The sequence below is a fragment of the Ambystoma mexicanum genome, chromosome 10 (assembly GCF_040938575.1).
Source record: "Ambystoma mexicanum isolate Mex_15411 chromosome 10, UKY_AmexF1_1, whole genome shotgun sequence".
NCBI lineage: Eukaryota > Metazoa > Chordata > Amphibia > Caudata > Ambystomatidae > Ambystoma > Ambystoma mexicanum.
This window is the reverse complement of record NC_090932.1, coordinates 223,218,628-223,239,250: the sequence shown is the minus strand read 5'-3', so window position 1 is coordinate 223,239,250 and position 20,623 is coordinate 223,218,628. Positions and strand designations below refer to the sequence as shown.

The 20,623-nt window shown below is 47.7% G+C and overlaps 1 protein-coding gene across 4 annotated transcripts in view; it reads right to left on the bottom strand.

The window, feature by feature from the left end:
- XPO7 (exportin 7) overlaps nt 1-20,623 on the bottom strand; it is a 1,985,528-nt gene that overhangs the window by 1,267,486 nt on the left and 697,419 nt on the right. For 3 of the 4 annotated variants that reach the window (XM_069617724.1, XM_069617725.1, XM_069617727.1), the window contains one exon: nt 1,343-1,434. In XM_069617724.1, coding sequence (XP_069473825.1) covers nt 1,343-1,434 — 92 coding nt within the window. The remainder of the gene's footprint in view (nt 1-1,342; nt 1,435-20,623) is intronic. The other variant, XM_069617726.1, reaches the window with a different exon arrangement.

Here is a 20,623-nt window from a genome sequence, read left to right as displayed (position 1 = left end):
AAACCTGCCCTGCGCAGCTGATGGATAAACTGTAGGCAACGTACCTGGTTGACACCAGTCCCACCTTGAGTTCACCCGCCTACTCTGTTCCTAGTAGTGGCATCGGATGAGCGGCCATTTTGTTGAGCCGCGCGCCAAAGTCGTGGTGCCTGGCTCCCTGGGCCCGACCTCCTCCAGGACTCTTGGTTGTGGAGCATGAGGCCTACCCTGCATCTCAGGTCAGTGCCTGGCAGGAGAGTTGCCCTCAGCATTGTCGCCGGTAGTGCTGCGTGCAGGTGCCCCCTCGGACATTGGGCCAGTACTAGGGCGTTGCCCCTCAGGTGTACACCCGGTAAAAGAACCTGGCGGTCCCTCAGCACTGATTCCGGAAGGATCTGACAACCCCTCGGACGTGAGGCCGGTAGCTGGACTATGCTTGGTGCGTGTACTGGTAGTAGAACACGGGCGGTTCCTCCCACTTGGGCATTTCCCTGGGAAGGAGTCACCCTTACACGGTGCGATGGAAAATAGCGGCCCACCCTTGGGCTTCGATCTCTGCTTGACAAAGTTTTTCAAGCCTTCTGGAGGCGAATTTCGAAGAGCTCTCTCCACCTAGTTAGCCTGTTTTTCAGTGTGCGTGGAGTCCGTGCGTCGCACAAGGTACAACCTCGCCAGCTGTGGTCAGGGCCAAAGCAGCGAAGGAAAGAGCGTGGGGGTCAGAAGTAGGGTATAGCCCCTCACAGGTGGACACCAGCTGAAGTCATGCGCTGGTGAGGAGCGTGATGCTGGAGGACCAAGTACTTTAATGACAAAGAAGACAAAAAGATAGAAGAATTCGGGGAACAGTGCGTGGTAGTACATGGCCGAAGCCAACCCCAGGATAAATCATACCGTTCCCGTGACGTGGAAAATGGGATTGAGGAGTGGCGCCAGGGGAGAGGGGGGGTGATGGCGTGGTCAGGGTAGCGCATGTTCCCAGGGCCGCACCCCTGCGCGCCTCTAAATTTAAAGGGGAAGAAGGTTTTTCAGGTGAAAAAGGTTCCATCTCTCGTCCCTTGGAAGGGACGCCCATGCAGTATGGAGGAAAGGGGACAGGACGCAAGAGTATGTGATTAGAACGTTGTTTGAAATGTAGGGACTGGAGGTAGAGATTAAGCCATTGTTTATATGTTAAATACTATAGAAGTCACTAAATTCAAGCTTTTACACATCCACAACAGGAAGCCTACTTCCCTCATGTTACAGCCCTAAGATTAACCCACTGACCAAGTTGATAAAACCCTTCCACACATCTGCATCACTTGCAGTAGACCCCGCATCAATTACCAGTGAATCCCCAAAGAGAAAATCGACAGGTACGAACCCCATGTTCTGAACTCACCAAAGGTGAGAAGGTGGGAGGGATGGAATGATACAGGTCAAAGAACAGCTGCAGGGTGGAGGAGTCCAAAAAAGCTATGGAGAGAAAATAAGGACAACACTAATGAAATGCAAAATCAAATAGAGATACAAACAATCACCTGCTGAGTCAGATTAAACAATATATCCCTAGGAATTCTCACTAAAGACACTGTTCATCACCAATCAGTGTCATAATGGGAAGTTTTTGTGACTGATTATCGCTTCGAACAAAAACAATATGCTTCAAACAGGAACATGTGTTAGGAGGTACTTTGGATCCACCACTGCTGTAGGGCTTAAGCTAAAGCTAACTGTTAGGATAGACTTTCAGAACCAGCCCTGTGCTAAGGGTTCCGAGTCCACCTATCACAGTCCGGTAAGGGCAGTGGATCAGCAGTGTATTTTGTGCCTATGCAATTACTAAGTGGTGAGGGGGGCACGAGTAGCACTTGGCACAACAACCCCAGATTTTCTAGGCAATCACCTCCAGGGCACCAAGAATCGCTGGGGACACTTACGTCAGTTGTAGGCTCTGTCAATTGGGGTTGAGTATTCCCAGGTGCAGTGGCTAAAGTCTGTGTCTGGATTGGGTTGGGCTACACAGCAGATCTGATCTCCTGTTCTGGGACAGCTCTGACAGACTTGCAGCTGGACAGACCAGACACCTCAGGACATCAGTCATGACTCTCACAATAAAGATGAGCCACCATGAACCAGCAGTCGAAGAAGACCCGGTGGGTCAGGAGTCAACAAGCCTGACTTGTTGCGGCGGCAGGAAATAGGTTCTGGGAATGGCCCTCAGTTGAGAGCAGCAGCAGCAATGTTCCTGGGCGACAAATCAAAGATCTGATAAGTCTCAAGATCCAACTCAGTATCAATGGGAATGAAATACCAGCCTTCAGGATGGTCTTGTGGCACTTCCAAAGCCCACAGAGGACAGGGATGTGATTAAGGACCAGATGATCCTTCTGCTACTCATGCCCCTCCGCACCACTTAGTGATTGCACTGCTGATAGTCCAAGGGAGATGGACACAGTTTATTGTCTTCCCCGATGCTGGGAGAGCAGCAGCAGACATTGATGGATGGCCTGGGCAACACTGGTTTATGCTGTAGTACTCCAGGAAGATTTTCCACAAATCATACCCACTCTGTCCCGAGTATCCAAGCACTACTGCTGGATTCACTGGGGTTTTCCATTGACTTTGAAGGCAATTGAGACTTTACATCGCACACCTCCTGCATTTCCCTTTGTTCTGAGGACACTGGACCCTTCTATGGTTCCAGCGTTGGGGAGACCAGTCCCCTTAATTTTGTCTTTCATGCTTTAGTATCGGAGCACCCCGCTTTAGATGGATTTCTAGAATCTGGCTGGTAGGCAGATTAAAAGGGACTGCTGAGAGGTCACCCAAAACCCAATCAAGGTAGAGTGGAGAACGGTCAAGGCTTAGTCTCAGGACAGTGTGAGTGGGGCCAGGGGCAATCAATCAGTCTATACAGTATGGCACACAATAATACAATATGTATGCAGTCAGTTTATAAAACACAGTTGTTTATTGTAGGCCTTATGAACACTGGAAAATTAATCTAGCAGGTAGTATTATCACAGAACACTCAATGCAAATATATATAATCACCATGAGTTCAAATATACATCAGATAACTAAATCAAGCAACGCAGGTACTTAAGTTAGATGCAGTAAATTATGGGACAATAAACAATGTTCCTCAACAGTATGAGTTCTCTGTAGAAAGGATGCAATTGGCTTGTGGTGCCGATAGATTCAAACTGTGTCAAAGTTATTCAACTATTTACCAAAGGCATGCTCAGTGTTCTCCTTTCTCCAGACGCAAGGCTAACCGAGGGGCAGGATACTCGACCTAGGTTCAACAACCAAAGGTGAGTGGAATGGAGATAAGAGGCGAATAGACTTGTTCACAATGTTATACTATGGAGGGCAGCGGGGAAAAGCTCACTGATGCTTACTTAGCCCTCGGACTCAGATTTTCCCAGATGTCTTTGTAGATCTTCTGGGGGTTCAATCTTACACTGTTTGTTCCATTCAGAGCTGGCCCAGGAATTGCAGGTTCAAGGATTCTTCCAGTTGAAAGCAACTGCAAGGTGCAACCCCTTTCAGAGAAGAAATGCAAAATCCAATGATGCAGGACACTTCACGGGATGGAGGGAGTTCCAATGATGGTCACTGTTTGTAGGCAATGACAGGCGTCATTCCAGCCGCGGTCACAGCAGCTGCTCCAGGACAGGTTCCCTGGAAGGTGGAAAGCTTAATTTCCTGGAGAAGGTGGTTTGGGGCACAAGGTGGCGTCCACCAAAGTTCCAGACTTCAATTCGGAAGAGCAATGGTTCTGGCAAGGCCAGGAGATAGGTGGCCAGTCCACCGGGCAGTCGAGGGACACTTCCAAAGGCTCTGAAGGGCTGGATTCTCAAGGTGTCAAGTTTAGCTGGCCCCACTAGTTCAAGGGCTGAAGCACTGCTCGGGGTCTTCAGAGATCAAGCTGGGGAACAGGGCTTCACTGAGCCGGACAAAGGCGGTGATGCTGGGCCACTTCAGTAGTCCTCTTCAGATATTCAGTGGGATGCTCTTCTCCAAGGGATTCTTGGCTCCAACATAGATCTGCAGAATAGCTCCAGAGGTCCTCTTTTAATTAAAAATATGAGCTGGAAGCAAGTCCATGCCCATCAATGGTAAGGATCTGCACCATTCAAATAGCCAGTAGTTGTCCAATCAGGGACAACTACGGGTTAACATCCGGCCCAGTAGCAGACTTTCTGGCACTAGAGCTGTGTTCCAGCCCCCTTCCTGTGCCACACACACAAAAAGGCTCAGTAACCTGCAAAAGCCACAGCTTTCCCCGGCAAGTGCATGACCATACAAGGACTTTCCGGAGCTGAGAAGGAAGGAAGAAAGCCAAACTACAATATGGCTAAAGTACAAGTGTAAATCTTGTGGCACAGGCATTTTAGGGAACTAGCCATCTTTAGTAGCCATAAGCAGTAACAGCGAATATGCACAGAAAAAATTATGCAAACACTGTAAAAGTTTAACTGCTGCCTCCAGCCTGTCTTTAGGCACATATAAAAGTAACCAAAAATCCTTTGTGTAAAATGCTAGGGTGATACAAATGTGTCCCTATTGCACTGCACTGTAAGGTGCTATGTGTAGTTGTAAAAGTACAAGAATTCAAAAGTGAAAAATAGTTCCCAGTACTGATAGTGTGAAGGACTTATCAGTTTCCCCATAACATGCAAGCAAAAGACAACAGAAGCTTTACTTCTCTTCAAAATGTCAGGAGTAAAAACAAAGCAAAAATAATCGGATTCCACAGGAAACTATGGAGGGAAAGTAGCGAAAAGAAAAACTTTCCTATTAACCCTCGACCTTACACCTTCTGTGATGTGCTGCCACGGACCCCTAAGGTCCCTTTTGCAATGTTGTTTTAGGTTCACGGGTTAGTCCCTGCACTTACCAGTACAAGAATGTTCATCTCCTTTTTATGACGTGTTTTTTACTGTTTGCAGCAAAAGCAACTAACGAGCAGTTTTGCTACTTTCTAGGCATCCTCTGAAGAGGCTAGTGGCAGTCGTCACTATGACTTTTTTCTGGTTGTATTGGCCATGGCTGCTTATTTAGCCACAATAATGTACTAAAAGGAACCATATACTCCAAATGGCCTCCCTTTAAGTATTAAGTCCTGTTCAAGATGGCCTGTCCTTTGATGACCATTGTCTAACCTTTCCAGGTGGGGGGAGGACTCCCTTTATTCATGCACCTTGGTGAGCCTTGTGGCAAGAAGTCTGCAAAGGATCGCCTTTGTGTGTGTGCTGTTAAGCAAAGGGGAAGGCCACAATTCACATTCCTCCTGGGGCTTGAACGTTGCTGGGTAGATTCTGGGAGGCTGGCTGTCCACTACTGGAAAGTTAACTTCAACTCTGTACTTATAGGTGCCTTTTCGGAGTGCTGGGATCGCCCCAAGCCCATTTTTTTCTGGGTAAAAATCACTGCAGTTGAAGAGCTCTGAAGAAGACGCTGACAGAGACACGTCGGAGGACTGATGCTGAAACAAGCAGGTGCTCAGCCAATACCAGACATTGCACATATCTATCTTCTAATCGGCACGAAAGACCTATGTGAGGTGCCTTCTTCCCTGAGACTAGTGGGACCAACCAGTCAGCTGTCCTGTTCATCTTACATCGCCTGTCGTGGGAACATGCATCTCGCGTTATCTCTGCAAGGCACAGATCCAGCTGTTCATCATTGACAGGACTTGGATGGCCAGAGGGCTGGAGCATGTCATGGGTGTCCTCAAAGCTCTGCAGGGACTCTGGAAGCCTGCTGTGCTGCCCTCCAGCTGAAGACTAGCCTGCTGAAAGACCAAAGTTCTACTGCTAGGTTGCTGAGAGCTACCCGACTTCATTTGTCGTTAATGCAAGAAATGCATCAGTGAAGATCGCTGTGAAGGTCCCTCCTTTGTCATGGAACCGAATCGTGGTGTTCCCCCTACATTATAAGGTCTCCAGAGGAACCTAAAGACACCCGGGGGTGATCACGTTCAAATCTGTGACCAGATGACCTTGCATGGTGACCTCAATGGTAATGCTGGTCTTCCATAGCGATTTCCTGTCGCCTGGAACCTTTTCTACCTTATTAGAGCCTTGGGTGCATGATGTCACATATCGTTTGAACCGCTCCACTCCTCACTGAGTTTGCATTCGGCGCAAAGTCATACTTACCTTAGCACTACCCAGGCCTGGCCCAGGAGGGTGTTTTATGGGTTACTACTTCTGTGGATCATCCTTGAGGGTGAGTAGCTGCTCCTCCTTTCACTGGAACTCAACTCAAGACCCATACGTCCCTATTTCACATGTTGCATTTGCCCTGCACAAACGAACTTCACTATTTTTTACTGCGCTAGCTGAGTGGGCCCTCCTTGACTACTCAACTTTCCCTTCAAAAACCGTTTGGAACACCTAAAAGACTACCATAGACCTGGTAAAGGCTAAGGCTAGGCTGCTAATGTTTTAGTATCAGATTGTTGGACCAGTTCAGTTACCTCGAATACCTCTGATCAATGAACCGGGGATCCCTCTCTTTGTTCCATGGCCTTGTCGTTTCAAACAGTCATTATAAAATGGTCTTACAGGGTTGAATGTCCTGGCCACCAAGGGTTTGTTTGATTAAACTGTCTTGAGTGCAAAAATCATTAAGGTTAATTTCATTATTTATCGTAAACAATCCAATTAGTAAATCGTAATGGGGTTCCGTTATAGGTACTGTTAAAAAACTGTTAAAAAACAATATTTTTTATGGATTCTCATGAGACTGCTCATTTATTTAAATAAAATCAGAGCCTGTGTGTTAACCATCAGAAATCTAAAAGCAATGATTAGCTTGCTCTGTTTCTTTTCCTTGCGTCGGTAAGGACATTAACAATAAGTGGTGGATTTTCCGCCAGTGATGACTACATTAAACGTCCACTCCAAAGTAAGCTCACACAACTACCCAGCTTATAAGCAATTAAAAATAGATAAAGCACAGATTTGCTGCCCTCTCAGAAACTCGTAGATACCTTGCTAAGAGACCCACCTTGCTTTTTACAGTATTTCAGGGTGCACAAAGCTGTAACGGCAAACTTGTTCTGCCAAATGAACCTTTAAAACATGATTTTACCAATTTGTTTTAACCCAAGCACACCCTTGTCAGGGGTTTCTTACTGGATTAAGTTTGTCCACTATTCCACCATCAATGCTATAATTCATGGCTAGCTGGCTGGCAGGGTGTTGGCCGCCACAAACAGCCCATTAGGTTTTCCCAGTTAAAGTTTCACGGCCCTCTTTCAGTAACTAGTTTGAGATTGGTGATGTCATGGAGGATGAGGCTGTATTTTTTAGGTATAGGTAGCTATGCAATACCGCCATCACGTTTGTATCCAATATAAAACATTTGTCCTGAAATAACCCAATGGCACAGACAAGGGGACATGTGTTGAATGTATCTATGACATATCTGACAATTTTGCATGTACTTTTCAGGTGACTGCATGTTATTCAGTGTGCATGTGTTCTGCATGTAAAATATAGCAGAGCCCTAAATGTTGGCAGTTGCCTTAGGTGTTAGGACTATATATAATACCCGTTTTGCCCTCTTGTTCTGCACCTGTTCTGCACCTGTGCCGAATCTGAACAATTTGTCACTTCTTTCCAGTGGGTAGTCACCCCCTTTGAGGCTAGGGAGGTGAGCCTGCTAAGCAAGACCCTCCCTAGGAGTCTGGGCACGTTAGAACACACTGGGTGTTACTCCCCTCTCAGGGACAAGGACTCCCATTCTAATAAGGATCTCCCAGTCCAAAATACTATTTCTTCCTATATCAGTTGGATAGACTTTGGCATCTCCCATGATGACTATAACAAATAAGGACCCTTCTTTTACTCCATTGGCTTCAGGTATTGCTGAACCTCGTCGGAATGCCATTTGCAAAGAACACTGACACCTTTCTTTTGTTTCTGGTGACATACATAAGAGCAGAGCGGACTGCGATTCGGGAGAAGAGCAATCACTACGGAGAGGTGAGCCTCTGGAGGGAAGATGTCAAGGAGGGGCAGAGCCACACAGGGGCGTGGAACCAGCGGTAGCGTGGAGGAAGATAAACCTGCTAGCAGGAGACTGCAAGGCAGGCGTTCAGACGAGCAAGCGGCTCCAATTAGGAGAAATATAGAGACTGAAACGCAACCATCCCAACTGGTGGTGCGACCACAGGAGAGGAGTGTGGGGCCGACGGCGAGACCACAGGAAAGGAGGGAGCCGTGGGCTCCAAGCTCTACAAGTCAAGTGTCTTTGCCGCTGAGACGAGCACCAACACGGAAGCTAATGCGCTTCCAAAAGGAAAACGCCAATGAGGGGTATGAACTTTGGTTTCCACGATTGGCAAAATGGACAAGGTTACGGAGACAGGATAATCACAAACAGAGAGAACCACGGCTGGGAAAGCAGACAAAGGCTTGAGAGAATTGAAGGGGCACATGCCCTATGTAATACTGAGCGAAACAGATATTAACACGTTACACCAAGGCAGGAAAAGCCAACAAAAGTGAAAGAGTCTGAGAACTGAACAGGCACACCCCCCCTAAGTAAAGCAGAGTGAAAGAGATACAAACGCTCCCATCCTCAAGTCCTTCTACACCTTTAGTATTCAGTTCACACTGCTTGGAGGGAATGCCTCCTTTGACCCCGGCTGCTTTGACTTTTTGGTTTCACAGTTCAACATTACCAGCCGGAATGCCTCCCTCCCCTGGCGTGGTTTGCATTGCAAAAGTTTCACAGCTCATTATGACCATGGGAAAGCCTCCCTACCCATGGCTTGATGTGTACTTCAAAAGTTTACAATTCACAGTATCTCCTAATCTTATTGGTGCGGGTCCCTGACCTGTGGGATTATCTCTTCTCAGTGCTGCAGACCTGGTTCAATATTCTGCCAGGTACTGTGACTATGAAGAGGACTTCCTCTTCATAAACGGGTCTGGGTCCCTGACCCATGTTTCTTCGTTACTAAGTACCTTTTTTGCTAGGGGTCTTGGCACTCCCTCCCCACCGCCCAAGGGCTTCCCTTGTGCCACAATATGGTGGCTTCAGCGTTTGCCAGTGCCCTCTAGGGCCTCTTCCAACCGCCCTGTAGCTCTGGTACCTTTAGGGTTTCTACCGTCTGCGCCCGGCCGGCCTCCGGGTTCTCCACCCTCAGTTTCAGGCTTCTCTAGTCTTCTCCACTCTTCTAGCGTGCTGCTGCGTCTCTGCAACACTGGCAGTTCACCAGCGGGCACGTCTTCCTCTGACCGTGCAGTCCTTCTGCTTGGCTTGCCTGGACGTTCGCTGCTCTGCCGGATGGTCCTTCCGCCAGCCAGGTAAGCTTTCCTGAAACCGCTCTGGTCCCCCCGCCAAGCCGAACGTTCCCCATGATCGTTGTTCAACCAGGGAGGGCCTCTCTCCCCTTCCTGGTTTCCCTCTTCAGTTTTGAATGGACTCTGCCCAATCAGGTCTCTGTAAAAACTAGACCGTCCACTCAAGTACTCAGAAGGGCTCTTTATGCTACTGCACTTCTTCGTCCAGTACTAATCTTGAGGTCTCCCAGTGGAGTTAGTTGGTCTCTCCGTCGTCTCAATACTTAAGGGATATATGTCCTTTGAAAAGTCCGCACTCTTCCTTGTCCCAGTACTTCCTATATTGGTGGTCTGGCAAAAACATATAGGAACACTAAGGAAAGTATTGGTGGGAGTGGGGTAGGAAGGTGGGTTAAGTGGGCTATGGGGCTACCATGTTCTCCCCAGGGCGTCACTAATCCCATGGTGGGCTTCCCTCCCAATGAGATCCAGCCGCTGAGTAGCGCCCAAAGGGTGACTATCGGGTAGCAGCCTCACCTTCCTGGCCTCAAGGGAAGGGGCTCACCCTAGGGCAGAAGTGACGACATCTGGGGATTCGTCACAGAACCTAGAATACCCGAGCAGGCAGACGCCCTACGTTTATTAAGTTGATTGAGAGCCAGTAGGTCTACCAAGCAGCCACAGGAATTTGGGGAGTCCAAGCGCCACAAAGGTTGAACCTAGAGAATTGTGTTAAAAGTGATCTTGGAATGATTTGAACACTATTGCTCGGGCCTCATTTTTCTCTTTTTCTTTTAGTTGGATTTTCCAAAGTCGTAGGGCCAGTTAATTAACTAAGTTTTGGGACTCAAGCCTATTACTTTTGGACTTCAACAAAGACCTTTCGTTTTGTTTTAGAGCTTAGGGAACTTCCCTCATAGAAGCAGGGCCAGATATGTCATTTTTCATACCTTTCGAATAAACACCTGTGAATCATGACCCACTGCAGACCGAGCCCATCTTCTGGTTCGCCACACAACCTTATAGAATACAGCTGAATCCCACCAGAAATTCAGCCCAGCTGTCCCATGGTTGCTGACATAGCAGTCATCCCTGCGCCTGAACATAATTTGCTGCATGATTTTAATAATTTTTAAACTAGTCATCTCTGCTAGTAATTGAATAGTCACCAAATTCGAATTACTTTTCGCATGCAATGTGTTGCTCTTTATACTTACATGTGTGTGCAGACTAGGGTCATCCACCACAGCGCTTCAAAGCCATAACAATGGCAGTAAGCGCTATACAAATTTCAAATTATATATGGTGGTAGGTGCCTTATAATTAAAAAAGCTTATGTATTGATATGTGCTTAACATGTGTTCACCCATATTGGTGAATGCATCTAATGTTTAGATACCCGATTGTGAACCTAAAGTAGTGTGTAACCCAAAGTGGGTTACCAGAGTTGTGTACATGTGCTTAAGTATTTTACGGACCTAAAACATGTAAACTGTGACTTACTTTAATATTCAAATAAATGTATCTTTGAAACTTAGCTGTGTGGGTCTTCCTTATCAGTTCTGCTAAGTCTTCACTGTACTACACAACAGCACCCCCTTCCTCCTAAGTTCAGCCTTGCTGTCCAGTCAACGCTACTTAAGAGGGTTGGTTTGGTCAAGTGAGGTTGTGAATCTCGCTAGGGGGGTGCAGGGAGGGGTTCTCGCTAAGATGGCAGCGTCCCATTTAGCTCCGTCCACAGTGGGCAGCAAATACATCTACTGCAGAGCCCATGATCGTGCTGTGGAGCTGTTACTTGGCCAAGTGGTGACTGTGGCATATCTAGCAGTGGGGCAGAGTTTCAGATTCCCTGGCCGCCTGTAGACATAGATCTGCACCTATGTGTTGGCACGGGAGAAGGAGAAGATGCTGTAGTCTGGGCGGCCTGTTGCGAGGCGGCACTCTGTGTGCTAGCAGAACGCGACCTATAGTGCAACCGGCGGGATCAGCCCCAACGGCCTAAGCTCTGTGGTGACCCTGAGACTTGACAGATGATGTGTTGCAGTGGCTCGTGCAAGTCTGCAGTGGGAGCCCTGCAGGTCTGCCTGCTTGAAGGTATGGAGGCGGGCCCCATACCTTCAAGCAGGCATGGGGCATGCCGATCAGGCATGCTAGGAGGCAAAGCTGGAGTGGCAATTTAAATAGTGGAATTTGATCCTAAGTCATTTAAAGCAGGTCGCCACCTACTCATTAGAGCAACGGGTAAGAGGTGTTCCCGAGTGCCTCCGGAGCTATGGGGCACTAAACGCCAGTCAATGAGCAGATCCTGGCCACTTACGAACTTACCGGCATCAGTGATCCCCGTCGGAATGTGTAGTGCAACTGGGGATGTAGTCTCGGTTCTCGGGCTGCCGTGAGAAGCTGACCGGAGGCGAGGCCTTGCACCTGCCTTGGAACTGCAGGATTGCTCATCAGGCGGCCTTACCCTCTTCTCCATTGTTATCCCAATCTCCTCTTGATCATCAAACTCCTGACTGCGTAGCCCTGCCAGTGATCCTAGAACCCGCCGCATGTCTGAGACATCAGCTCACCTGTGTGGGGTAGCACTCTACAGAAGCCTTGGGGCCGTGCGGCCAGACACTAGACACAAAGTTGAAGAGGCTATAGCTCCTGGCCCAGGCCTCCAGTGGGCTGCAAGCACATTTGGGGGCAGTCATGTATGTCTGGTAAGCCCCGGGAAGAGCTTTAAGCTGCGGTGTTGCTGGGGAGCGCCTAAGACTCAAGGCTTGCTGTGCCCTCTTCCCCCTGCTGTGTGAGGCACTGGGGCCCAGGGGTGAGCTTTGCCTAACATTGGAGTCTCTTTGACCCAGTCCGCCCGCAATGGTGCCAAGTCAGTGGTTGAATTGGGGGGGGTGCCTGAGGAGCCCTAGGATCAGCAAATGCATTTTGAAGTTAGTGATGACTGTACATTTTCAGTGCCACCTCCACCAATCCTATTGAACCTTTCTACTACGCGTTTGTACTTGCCACCACTAATCTTCATCTCCCATCCCTGCATTTAGGCTGTGTGTAGCTTTACCATCTGTGCACCTCTCTTGCATTGCATCTGTGCCTTTTTACCAAAATGTGCTTTTAGGCTGTGTGTACCTTTTACATCTGTGCACCTCTTGTCTCTTGATACTCTATTCCTTTCTGGATTGCATTATGCCATTGTGACTACTTCAACTAGGCCACCTGGTGAGTTTAGCTAGAACTGTGCAGTGCAGCCACTCTTCTTGCATTCCTCAGCTATCCTCTGCCACCCCTGTGGCTCTCTCCATCTCTCCTATTTTCACGAACTGCTACACCATCACCTAGCCCGACCTCTCTCACAAAGTCAGGCAGAAAAAACCACCAAAAAGACATCCTGAGTGCAAATCCTGAACTTCCCATTGCAGACACCTACGTCAACGCTTCCTCCAGAGAGGTTTTCACTGCTATCCTCTTCTGTGCCCCCCCCGATCTTAACCCCAATCTCCTTCCACATCCTTTACCGTTAATGGTGGCACAAAGTGGGAAGTTCTCTTGGCTGGCTTCTTATCTTCATGTTACTTCGTTAATGTCCATTACACAGTCCTCCTCCTCCTCATGCCTTCTCTCATTAACTTCATTCCTTCTCCTCCATCTCCCCCTCTGCCTCCTTCGACTGGTGTACCACAAACCTGTACACCACCTCAGAAAACGTTCAAAGGCAAAGACCTGCTCCATCTGGCGACTCTTAATGCACACTCAGCCAACAAATACTCTGCTGACCTCTGCCTCCTTCTTGAAGACACGGACCTCGACATTCTCGCTCTTACCGAGACATGGTTCAATGCCAGGTCAGTCATTGCTTTTAACTCCCTCCTCCCGGATGGCTTCAAAATCATCTCCAAGCCTAGATCTCGCCACACAGCACTGCCCTTCCTTTGAAAGCCTGGTTTGCAAGTTGGTCATCTCTCCCATCTCCACCCTGACCATTGCTACCATTTACTGGCATCTAGGCTCCTCCTACTCCTCCTCCTCCCCCCGTAGGGCCTGCTCTCGACACATCTTCCCTCCTTGAGGACCGGGAGGTTGGTGAGCTCCTCCTCTGAGGAGATGTCCATGCCCTGGAGGGCTACCGCGTCCCCCCCTTCTCTGCGACCAAGGGAGACTGTTTTGGTGAAATGATGGGCATCACCTTCCGCAGAGTCTTTTCGATGGGCTGGAAAGAGGATTCCCCCCTGGCAGGCAGGGATACTCTCGCTTTCGGGGCCGTGCCCTGCAGATCCGCCGCGGCGGCCTTCGCGAGGTACGCTGCCACTACTTCGATGGAAGTGTGGGCCTTCGTCTGATGCACCTGGGCCTTAACGGTCTTGGCCGAGTCCGCGGCCTTCACCTTAGGGGGAGGGTCGGAGCCCTGCTCCCCCCTTGGCCTTCTCTGCAGGGCTGGCCTGGGTCTTCTCCAAGCGCTTGCCCGACTTCCTCTTCTTTGAAGATCCCGAGCGTTGGCTTGTGGTCGAAGGTGCTGGAGACGCTGAACTAGCCCTGACCACCAAGGAGCTTTCGCAACGGCTCTCCCGGAGGCAGTGGACTTGCAGTGCTTAGCCTTATGTTGGGCTCCCCTCAGAGGTCTTAGAAGACCGCTCAGCTTTCTTCTTCTGGGCAGGGGAGGCATGCTGCCGGAACTCAACAAGACCAGGGGCCTTGGCCTGCAGCCACACGTTGAGGCGATTGTGTCGGTCCGTCCGCGTGCACGGCACCACCTCACGACAAGCCACGCAGTCGTCCTCCACATGCGTCGGGTCCGAATGCAGGCAGTAGAGGCACAGGGAATGTCCATCGTCCGAAAAGACATTCTGTAAGTTGCAGCTGGGGCAAACCTTAAAGAGAGGCGCTGAGTCGCCCTTCTCCTCCGCCATGTCCACGCAGTGTAGGCCTCGAAGAAGCTTCTGGAATCCTCCATGAGGAAACTCGATGAAAATCCGCTCTTGAGAGGCGCGGAAGAATCCGAAAACAGGTCCCCGTTAATAGGAAGGTTGATCGATGGAGCTTGAGGCTCGATTGACCGAAAAAATAGAGCAAAACACTTAGAAAAATCGCAAAACGCAGTAAAAGCTCGAGAGCTATAACACGAGGACTCCCAACACTTGAACGTATAGATAGATGGCTACCAGAGGAGGGGCTTAGGTAGAGGGCAATCATTGCCTGGGGGCAGTATGACCCAGAGACCAGTGATTGGTTGTTAGGAGAAGGACAGCTCAGAAATGAAACTGATTTTTTTCCTTTACCAAGGATTCCCAGCCTGACGACGGGGAATATTCATGAGCATCTGAATCCATGTCGGACCCCATTCTGGAGAAATGAGGACTTTAGACTTCGCCTCTTGTTTATCTGTATCCCTCCTTCGGGTTCTCTTTTGCCAACTTTGTCATCAGTTTTACGAAGCGGGATTCACTTCCCTTAGCTTCACAATCATCTGTCGGTCAAAGACTTTAGACTGTACAGAGGATTTTACTAGACCCTTGTATGACCACCTTGACCCCCTTTCTCACCTTTCCCAGGGCCTTCTGGTAATGGTAGTTTCCAAAATTGGGTAATCGCCCAGAGTTTCCACAGGGTGCCCGACTCATCTGTTGTGAGTTTTCCCCCTTTTTAGTATCAATTGATCTTTATGCTTTTACAGTTCAATTAGCTGTTTGCTACTTTTCGTTCAACACAGTTCGGTTTCTTATCGGCTCTCCCCTCGACTCACCGACTGGGATGAACCGCTTGGCTTTTCTTCTCCTTGGAGTCAAGGTTGGTACCAAAGAGACAAGTCTCTCTCCCAGGCTTAGATATCAGCGAAGGAGCGTCCCGTGTACCGTTGACATCTGCTGCAACACATGCTGGCTATTGTTCACTGTCTTACGATTCCTTCTGCAGAGGTTTCACAGGCCTTGGTTGGAAAGAGCAAGGTCTCTTCTCTCCTTGTCACCCTCTCAGTTTGCGCCGTCTTTCTCCTCTTCTGAGTTAGCTCTCTCAATGTGTGTCTGCCTTGCTCGTATTGTGCTCGTATTGTGCTTTTATCTCTGTGGGGAAGGGAAAGGACCGTCAGGTGTGTGTGATTCTGGTCAATTGCCTGACTTTGCTTGACCCTTGTGTTGAGACATGTCAGGTAATTGGTCCGGGTGTGTTAGTCCATCATCCTTCGTCATATGAGAAAGGGTTTGCATCGGAAAAGGGGAGGTTGTCACGGAAAATTATACTCTTTGTCCTAGGTAAAGTGAGAAAGGTGAAATTGGTGGAGTTTGCTGGAAATTACCAGGATTCGTTTGGGGGACAACAGAAACAAGAGGATTCTCGGAAGTTGCGTCAGTGAAGTTTACTTACAGGAAGGGAGATGGCTGTTGTACAGCCTACAAATGCATCAGGGGTCTCGTCCTCTTCTCCTTCTGTGGAAATAATATTGCGCCTCACCTGGGGCCTTTCTCCGAGCACAACCCGGGGTTCCTCCATACAGGTGGTAGTTTCTCTTCCGTTCGCCCCTGGAGTTGGGGACCAAGAGCATCAACCCTTTGCAGGCTACCTGCATAAGGGATTAACTGGGCTGGCTTGGGAGAAAAGCCCCCTCAGGTTTCTCACATAGCCCCTCACCCTGTGGGCGCTTTAAAACGGTATTTGACTTGCTGTATAAGCGCCTAACAAGCAAACAATAAATAACTAAAAATAGGTTGGCTTTTCAAAGTGCTACCCCAGCGTAGTGACTTTGAAAACATCCTCAGAATAGAAACAGAGCTGGGGATGGTGGTGACCCACCTTCCTTTCCGGTGACTGAGGTTTCCTACCTCGAGGAGCTGCAACCAGGAGGACAAGATGGTAAGCCAGCAGATAAACAGTCCAGAAGCAGACCCTTCACAGTGCATTCAGTCCATCCATTGAGGACCAGGGGAGGATGAAGGACACCCGGAAAAGCATTCCAGCAGCCAAATGAGGAAACCAGAGACAAGGGGTAGGAAACAGAGCCCAGCCAGTAAAGCCAAAACATGTCTTTAAAATGCATAAACAAGGCGTTAGCAAATAAATCATCCATCAAGTAGGTAAATAAACCTTCAAAATCCCAGCAGACTTGAGAATTGGTCAGGGCCTCCCCTTAGATATACACATTCAAGTTCAAATACTTTATTTCGGCATTCATGTCATAAAAGTTACAGATTTAACCAAATGTATCTAACTATCTTTCCATAAGATACAAAAGGAAAACTTGAGCTTCAATTGATTCCAAGGATTAAAAGTGCATAGTGTAGTAAGTCAGACATAGGAAACGGACATGAAGACATGTTAGGTTTAGGCTTTACTTTAATAAAGAAAATAAATGCCTATCCTGCCCCTACGGTGAATGGTGGTGGTTCCCTATGCTAAAAAAATAATAAAGAAGGTGCTGTCTTCAAAATAACAATCTTCCTCTGTCCTACACCTACTCTAACCTATTGCCTGACCCACCACTAACAATGATGTAACACAAATAAGGCTATGTAAGTGCTCAATTCCCCTCTTAGCTTGGTATGGCCTGCGCTTAACCCCGACCCCTTTGCCAGGCTCCAGTTCTCTTCCCCATTTGGGTTTAGTCTCAGTCTCTGAAAATACTCAGAAACAAAAAGTCTGTTTCTTAGGTATTCTAAAGAGAAGCTTGGACAGTTCCACAAATAAAACAGCTTCTGTATTCTCCCGACACTGTTAGACAGGAGCTCCTAACCCCTTCAGCAGAATTCTCATAAGATCACTCAGTTATTTCTTAAACTCAAGAATCATTTCCTGCAGGTGATTGTTAGCCTTATTCACTTCAAAGTTCTTTTTTCTCTCATGGGCCGCTGGCTGTATGCTTATTATACTGGTCGCCCCCCCTCCAGGGTTCCTGATCCTCCCAGCCTCTCATGAGCTTCTTGGCCTCGTTGGCCATATGTGAGTGACAAAGTCTCTAACCCCTTGAGCATTTCTGGTTTGTTCAGCCTCTCGTGGGCTGCCTGGCCTCTTTGGCCGTACGGGAGTTGCAGAGCCTCTTACCCCTTCAGGGTCTCCATGGAGTCCAAATACCAGCATCATTTTGCCCCGTTCTGTCCGTGTACCTGGATATAAGCGACGTTTTTTGGATCCGGAAACGGTGACTGACTTGACTAGGGAGGCACACCCTCGCACTAGTTCCTCCTGTAGCGGCATGTCTGCTAGGGAAAATTCTCAGAAATGTCCTAATTCCTCTCTACTTTAGAGACCCACAGCACTTTTCCTGGACTCTAGGACGTTTGATCTTTAACCTGTAGAGAGTGAGACCCTTGTTCCCACTCTCTCACAGATTTTACTGTGATTTAATCTGTGTTTTTTTTGGTTTTGGAGTCTGAAACTCCATAGGCATCATCTTTTTACATTGAGACACACAGCACCTTCAGCAGTGGCACAGGAAAGCCTCTTAGATTCCCCAAAGGTTAAAAATACCTTCTCTTGGATAAACTACTGTTTCCAAGAGAAGTGAAGTGAAATTGACCTTACTTACATTTGTAACTTTCTAGACCCAGCACACACTGTCTTACAATAGGATGCTTGAGGGGTTACTTAGTATCCCCTTTGTCTAGTTTCTCATGTAACATTTTTATGTTACCCTTTCTACAATTAATGGCTCGTGGCGGTGGTTAACTCTTTACTGTCATTGCGTGTTTTTACCACAGGCTGCAATTGCATCCTTGGTAAAGCAACCATGGGTGCCCATTTTGTCAAAATGGCCCCGGTCTTCTTTTTCACCATTTCTTGCTGGAAAGGTCCTTCTTGAGATTTAATATGCGCGCCAAACCAAGTTTGGCCCTTTGTTTGTTTTGTCTTTGGCGGGATTCACGAGTGAAGGCTGCCTCTGGCTCTAGTATGTCTGGCAGGGGCAGGATGTGAGGGAGGTGCCTGAAGCTCCCGATGCTTAATACTCTTGGTTACAGGAATGAACCCAAAGGTGATTGGCCGGCTGGCTGTCTGGCAAAGACAGCCACCCTGCTGTGTGATTGACAGCTAGGCTGCAATGAATGAGAGAAACCTGCATAAAAGGTGAGGCTTTTTGGCTTGGAAGACAGAGTCGACCACTGGACGAAGGAATCCGAAGAACTTGTAAGAGACGCCTGCTGAAAATCCTGGACCGTTGGTTTGTCTGGTGAAGTCCTGCTGCTGTGCTCAAACTCCAAATTCGACTCGACTAGAGAAGCCTTGCAAGGACGACTTCTCCCCTTGAGTTGGTGGGACCAATCAACTCCAAAATGAACTTGTTTGGACATCCTCTCGAAGCTGGCTGTACTTCCACTGCTGCTGCTGCTGGAACCGAAGTGCCAGGGAGAGGAACACCAAATCAAATGGATCGCTTTTAAGTTGGACCCGAGCGCTAGGAAGATCCTCCGGACTTCCCTGATGCAGGAATAACCAAGCCTGAGCCACCTCAACAGAGTGCTGGACCCCAGAAGCAAGCTAAGTCTGAAGTGGTATCCGAGAACCGCAGTGTTGCTATTGGCTGTCAGGTGCGAGGAGCTGAAATGCCGAATTGCCACTGAATTGAAGTTTGCCCTTTGCGGTCGCCAACCGAGTCCCCATAAAGCGTCCCTCTTGTCCCCACGACTGAGGGACAGGAACAAAAGGATCTGCAGAGCCACACAGGAACAGAAGCCAGCTGGAGCCATTTCTTCTAACCAAAGGTACTGTACAGTCTAAGAACGTACCTCTTGTTGTTGTAGCCTTACTTGATCTCGGCTGAGACTTGTCTTGGTTGCTTCTGTAGAGTTTCTTGCATCTTCTACCTCTCACAGGCCTCCCAGCTTGTGACCCTACAATGGATTCTACTTTTTCTACAAAGACTTCCAAAACATTGTGCAAGACTTTTACTTAACTGCAAGAAGTGCTTCAGCTCACATAGACTTTTGCCCAATTGACAGTGGCTAGCCTGGCTCCCTGAATCACATTTCCTCCCTCTGACATTGTGTTTTACCTTACCTACCAGGAAGGGGCTAATTTACTTTGCATTGGGGGGTTCAAAAGTACTTGTCTGCTTCAGAATAATTGTGTGATCTCTTGTTTTATTCTATAACTCTTTTCATCAGAAGTATCAAGCGATCAATGTTTGATTCTACCTGAACTTGAAATAAATAACAGGTTGAACCGACTGCGAATTAAAGAACAACAAACTCAAGAAATAGCAGCCCGATTTGAAGAGGCCCCACTTAAGGATCATGTGAAACTAAATTATGGATGGATCTTAGAGAAATACCAACAAACATCAAGAAATCAAAAAAGATGCAAGCAATCGCATACTCATTTTAATTTAGAAATTCTTCTAGAAAAAAAGAAACACTACAAATGTCTGCGACAAATAAAGAAAAACAGAAGAGACTATGAAGCCGAAATAAAAAAGGAAAAACAAAAATACTCCAACTTAATGAAATCTTATAAAATGGCAATAAAGCAACACGACGCAGAAGAACTTTTGAAAGCGTTAAATCAGAAAAACACACAACACCTGTGGTCTCTGATGAATGATTCATCGAAAAAACAATTCATGATTCAAGAAGTTGAATCTCATATATGGGTCAAGCACTTCGAAAATCTATACAAGAAACCTAAACAGCAGCTAATAACAGACCCACAAGAAGATGCTGACGCCCGGAGCTTGAAATGGGACTTAGAGGACATTACCAACACTATCAGGTGCCTGAACTCATCTAGAGCACCTGGACCTGATGGACTAGCCAACAGCAACCTTAAAGCAGATCCAGAACACTGAGCCAAATTCTTTTTCCATCGCTTACATCTGATAGAAAAGTCTAAAGAGATTCCACGCACATGGTCTGTAGCTGTCTTGATACCAATCTACAAAGCAGGTGATCGGAAAAATCTGGCCAACTACAGACCGATTGCCCTGTTGGATCCGTTAGGAAAACTATTTGCCGGATATCTACAAAAAAAATTAAACTGTTGGGCCATACAGCATGGAAGACAAGCAAAATGGCAAACTGGCTTTGTCACAAAAATAAGTACCAATGTCAATCTTTTACTATTCAATATGCTAAAATACGAAGGGTTGACGAAAGCACATCAGGTGTATGCAATCTTTATAGATCTAAAAATGGCTTTTGATTCAGTTAATAGACAATTTCTCTGGTCCAAATTGGCTGTTTGGGGCTGTCCATCTACTATTCTGAACCCAATACAACAGCTGTATTCGAATAAGTCTATCCGAGTTCGACTTACAAACAACGGAAAGGCAACAGAATCAATTCTCTCTTGGAATGGGCTTAAACAGGGATGTCCCTTGGCTGCTTGCCTTTACAATCTCTTCACCCACAATTTAGAAGAAAAAAATTCACCATACGATGGCG